At 37.2% G+C, this 5,859-nt stretch overlaps 1 protein-coding gene across 1 annotated transcript in view; it reads left to right on the forward strand.

The window, feature by feature from the left end:
* Window positions 1-5,428, forward strand: part of COL6A5 (collagen type VI alpha 5 chain) — a 135,925-nt gene extending 130,497 nt beyond the window's left edge. Inside the window, exons 38-40 of the mRNA XM_007936816.2 lie at window positions 2,145-2,834; window positions 4,321-4,417; window positions 5,119-5,428. Coding sequence (XP_007935007.2) covers window positions 2,145-2,834; window positions 4,321-4,417; window positions 5,119-5,428 — 1,097 coding nt within the window. The remainder of the gene's footprint in view (window positions 1-2,144; window positions 2,835-4,320; window positions 4,418-5,118) is intronic.
* Window positions 5,429-5,859: the final 431 nt, after the last annotated feature.

Raw genomic sequence — 5,859 nt, forward strand, 5'->3', positions numbered from 1 at the left:
AAACAGGAGTTTTTTCTCTCACAGTTTGGGAAGCTAGAAGTCTGAGTTCAAAGTGCCAGGCTCTAGGGGCTGGGTGAAGACCCCTTGACCTTGGACTTCAGCTCTGCCTTTTGCTCCTGGCCTACTGAAGCTAGAGGCATGTCTTCACTCAGGCAGCTACTGGCTGGTGAGGCTAACAAGCCCAAGGTTGACAAATAAAATGGCACAGTCCTGATGTTACCAAACCACGTAGAAGGCCATTGATTCAAGTCCATTGAAAGTCCCAAGGTCAGCAAAGCATGGCAGGCTGCTGAACAATGACATGGGTACATGCAGGGTTCAAGCATGCCATAAGCTAGAGACCATTCCCAAAGCTGCTTCTTATATACGGGAAGCAGATCACATCCCCAAAGGCAGCTACTCAGCTGCTCACAGTAGATTCCACCATGGAGTTGATTGCCAGTCTCATCATGGGGAATACTATATCCAGCTGCCCAGCCACTCAATGAGGCCTAACCAAGTTGACACACAAACTTAACCATCACATAAACTTTCTTAAGAAGCTGCTTTATTTATTTATTTTTGTTGCAAGTATACAAATCAAAGTTTTCAGTTATTACAGGTGTTAAAATATTACTCCACAAAACTTCTGCTTTCCCTAGTCTCTTCAGGAGTACAAACTATAGAGAAAACTTAAGTTTTCAATCCTGCATTCTATTTTTTAGGAATATTATATTCTGTTCTCTCTTTTTCCCAAGAAAATTTGCTGTTCAAAAGGTGTACAGTGGAATTGCATCTTCTGCATGAAATTAGGGTCTGAAATCAAAGCATAAAGCAAAAAATTGTGCAGTCAAAATTTTCCTCAAAAAATTCTTCATATAAAGTACTCTAAACATATTTTTTATAATACAACTTGGTACACTAATACTTAAACACACAGAAGTTTGAGAGTCATTGAGCTAGGCCAAATGTAAGACAAAAAAGATATATAGCTATACATAAATATCTATGTATCTACAACTTTCTGACATTAATATAACTATAAAATTAATAGCTGGTGGTATTTTTGCATTCTATTGCAGTATTAAGCTTTTATAGCATTAATGCAGGTTAATAGATTTATTTGATATTATGAGAATTAAATGAATAATAGATGTAAAAGCATCTACTACAGGGTCAAGCACAAATGAGGATCAACACATTTTTGCCAGTTAGAAATCCACTTCTTGCTTTACTAGATTCACAAGCACACTTCTTCTTTCAAAGAAGAAAAAAGCTTTGGCCACCCTCTTCCTATTTTTCTGAACTGGAATTTCTGTTGGTCTCACCAACCAGCTATCATTCTAATAACTGGAGATATTGTCTCATGATCCCTTTAGAACAATGCTACTTGAAATGCTGGTCTGAAACAAGTGAAGATGCTTACATTAGAATGTAAATTCAGACATTGCTTTCTTCACTGAGAAAGTCTTGTTACCAAGAAAAAAAAAAAAAAAAAAAACTAGCTCAACTAATCAGTGAAATTAGTAATATAGTTGACTTACATTATGGTCCAATCTCCTTATCTTGTCATGGGCTGATAAACTGCTTGCAAACTAGTGCTTTGAGTACTATTGTCTTAGAATACATCTTACACAGAGTTTAAATTCTAAAGTCAGCATTTACACTTGCCCTCATGACAGCACTCCATGGTTCATATTTTGAATGTGTGTATAAAGATTATGTGTTTGTGCCATCAGTAAATGTGACTTTGACATATATACTTCTTTCTTGGGGTTATTACATATAATTGAATCCATGTAAATGTGTACTCCAATTTTTGTAACCATTTGGATGCAGTAAAAATAGCTGTATATTTCACATCTTGGATATGGAAAATAATTGAACAATAAGTAAATCCCTTGACAAAGATATAAGTAAGATGGGATATTAAATAGGTTTTTTTTTTTTTTTTTCTCATGTGACAACATCTGGCTCCAGATGCTCTGTGTGAGAAAGGAGTTAGGGAAGGCATCGAACAAGTATTGTGATTGATTGGTGATGTCTTCTATGAGTATGAGAATGAGGCATGGTAACACCCCATGCTATGTGTTTGCCATGCATGATGTAGAAGGTCTTACTTTTTCCTTCTACTAAAAAGAGTGACTTGAGTTATTCTGTTTCAGGATATGAAAATCATGGCAGAAAAGAAGAACCAGGTCCTACTTATGAATCTAGAAATGCCTCTCTTCAAGACTATTACATGGATGTGGCTTTCCTCATAGATGCTTCCCATAGAATAGGACATGCTGAGTTTCAAGAAGTGAAAGCTTTTATAACCTCAGTGCTTGAGTACTTTCATATTGCCCCAGATCCTCTGACTTCCATCTTAGGAGACAGAGTGGCAGTCCTGACCTACTCTCCTCTGGGCTATATGCCTAACACTAAAGAATGCCCAGTCAACCTGGAATTTGATTTGATTACTTATGACAGTATATACCAAATGAAACATCATCTCCAGAACTCTCTTCAGCAACTCAATGGAGATGTTTTTATTGGTCATGCTCTGCAGTGGACAATAGACAATGTCTTTGTAGGAATTCCCAATCTGAGGAGAAACAAAGTTATCTTTATAATATCTGCTGGTGACACCAACCCTTTAGACAAAGAAGTCTTAATGAATATATCTCTGAGAGCCAAGTGTCAAGGCTATGCCATATTTGTGTTTTCCTTTGGTCCTATATACAATGACAAGGAATTGGAAGAGTTAGCAAGCCACCCATTGGATCATCACTTAGTCCAGCTTGGCCGAATCCACAAGCCAAATTTGGACTATATCATCAAGTTTGTCAAGCCATTTATCCATTCAATCAGACGTAAGTCATTCAAGATTTTCTCTGCAATTACTTTTGCAATAGAATTAATGTCTCTTTGTGTCATCCGTCAGTATATTTAGTCCTTATTTCAGTCAAGAAAGGTGGAGTCTAGGACATGAGTAGGAGATAGTGAGAAATCCACAGAGAAAAAATTCCACATCTAATTAATCCTGAACCTCATTGCATCAAGGTTTTTGCCAGCAAATCTCCATATGAGTGAAAGTGTCTTCTAATTCTAATCTGTGTCTGTTGACTATGTGCTAGACACCATGTTAAATTTTTTACATGGATTTTATTACTTAATCTTCAATATAGTCCTCAAAGGAAAGTATTAGTATTTTATAGATGAGAAATCTGAGGTTCAGAGATATTAAATAAATTGCTCAAAGGCTCACAGTTAATAGTTGGCAAGTGCCAACATAGCCCCCTACTCATTCTGATCTCAGAGCTGTGCTCTTATCCATTAAACTGTACTTCAGTTATTAAATCCCCAACAAGGTATATTGCTGTAATAAATAATATCCCATTACCACTACTCTGTAAGTGCTTGAAGGAATTCTATTTTATCTTGTCATTGTAAATTAACCTACATTCTGACTTGAATTCTTATGAACCATGGGCACAAATCTCTTCTAAAGCCCCAGAAAACAGGCTCAGACTCATCCAGACAGAGGTTTTGAGGCTATCTTTATACAGAGGTGCCTCAAAGGTGGCTGCCTGAGCCTAGCCCATGTTACCATTTTAGGGCAAGAGTATAGAGCAAACCTAAACATTTGCAGTGTCAAACAAGTCCTTAGCTATGCTGAGGAATTAGGGATGGGGCAGAGGTCTTATTGGTTGTCTACAACTCCAATCTTACCAAATTCCCATAATGTCCCCAGAAGTCATGTCACCCTCAGTAATCTGGGCATTCAGGCGTCATATTTAGTATCAGATTTTTTACTTGCAAAAAAAGGTGGTACTTTCTACCAACCTCAAGATAAATAGAGCAGCATTTCACTAGCTAGTAGGTCTTTTGGAAGAATCCTCCTTTCAGAGGAAGAGAAACAGGTCAGAGGAGAGATGTCTAAGCATATGAGTGTGGTGGTGTAGTGCCTAAGGTATTTGACTGCTAACCAGAAGGCTGGCAGGTCAAACCCACCAGCCACTCCTCAGAAGGAAGGTTGGGCAATCTACTTCCATAGAGATACCGCCTTCGGAAACCCAAGGAGAGGTTACTATGAGTCTAATTGACTCTAAGGCAGTGAGTTTGTTTGTTTGGTAAACATGTGACATACAGAAGATGGGAACTTTTGACTCAATCACCACTATATGACACTGACATGGTGATAAATCTTTCAATGTCAGAAGATGCTTACTTCACAGAACCCCTAATAAAATTAATTTTCTCTTGAAAACACCTCCAAACACAGAAAACAATGAACTGACTTTGAGTGATAGAATATGGTGGGGTAAAATTGAACTAAGCAGCATACTCTCTCCTCAGGTGCAATCAATAAATACCCCCCAGCAGATCTGAGAGCCAAGTGTGTTAACATCACCTCTCCCAATCCGGACAACGTTGGAACAGAATACACTGTGTTGTGAGTTTAGAAATTCACAGATTGGGCAATACTACAGCTGAAAAGAATCCTTAAGGAAATAATTTGAAATAAATAGAAGTTTAGTTTTCAAGAAGCAGAGTTGGTTGTGTGTATATGCACATGTGTACATATACATGCACATGTGTGTATTCTAACTGCTCCTGGTTTGTGCAGACAACACATGTCTGGTGTTAATAGCAAATAAAATATAATCCATATTGGAAAGAACTATGCTTCCATTTCTACTTCTTTTACAGAAAATAATAAACAAGCCCCTTATTAGTAGTTATGTAATATTGGTTATTGCCAAAACAGAAAACTTATAACAATTTTAGAGCAGAAGAAAAACTATAAAACAGCAACAAAAACATTTGCCATTTAGTAAACAGAGTCCATGTGAAGATTGGCAGGAAGTATTCTTTCAAGTTTGATTCTGCAAAGCACAGCCCTAAATACTCAATAAAAATTCAGTGATGACAAAAATTTTGTCCTGGAGTCTTAAAACACTGAAACAAATGTCTAATTTCCCTCTGGAATATTACAAAATTGCCCGAGTTGAATTTCATCTACAAAGTACATTTTAGACTATTTACATTACATGCATAAAATAGATTCATAATATATGTTCTAGCTGCATTCATAGTTAAGCCTGCAAGGGACTTGGATAACATATTTTTCATCTCTTTTCTCTGTCACCACAGCCTTCTTCCTGAGGTATATGAAATAGGGTCAGAAAACAGCGAGCCATTTGGTGACTATGATTCCCAGGAACAGCATTTCTTTATATCAGGGAGCAATGAAAATAATGGTTCTGAGACAGCTGCTGATTTGATCCAGAAGTTATACACACTCTTTGCAACTGGAGAATTGATGATGAAAGACAATGAAGAGGCACATTCAGAAGAAATCACAGACCCAGAAAATTATCAACAACAAAAAGGTAACCTTGAAATAACCACGTGTGAAGTACTCAGTTTGTTTGGACTTTCTATGGTGGAGAATGAGCAATGAGAACTCATTGGGACAGATGGGAATGACAGGACAGAGATGAAAAAAAGAGCTTATCATCTAGGGCTATAAATGGTCCCCAAAATGAGGAAGCAAGGGAGGTTTAACTCTAGAAAGGCAAAGAAGCAAGTCAGTTGTGTTGACAAATCAAAAGGAAAAGTAGATGTCAGTACAATATGGGTGGAACTGGAAGACAATATGCTGAGTGAAATGTCAATCACAACAGGACAAATGTTGCATGACCTCACTTATATTTAAAAAAAAAAGAAAAGGAAAATTTATAGACAACAAAGTTAATTAGTGGTTACCAGGCATGAGATGGGGAAAGGAGAGGTTAACAGTGGTGGAAATATCGTGTTGATTAAGGGTAAGTTTGCACAGCCAGTTTTTGTAATTGCTGTCAATTAGTTGTACATCTGTAAAAAGTTAGGTTG

The sequence above is a fragment of the Orycteropus afer genome, unplaced genomic scaffold (assembly GCF_000298275.1).
Source record: "Orycteropus afer afer isolate SDZICR_OR568_19922 unplaced genomic scaffold, OryAfe1.0 scaffold00003, whole genome shotgun sequence".
In the NCBI taxonomy this organism is placed as follows: Eukaryota; Metazoa; Chordata; class Mammalia; order Tubulidentata; family Orycteropodidae; genus Orycteropus; species Orycteropus afer.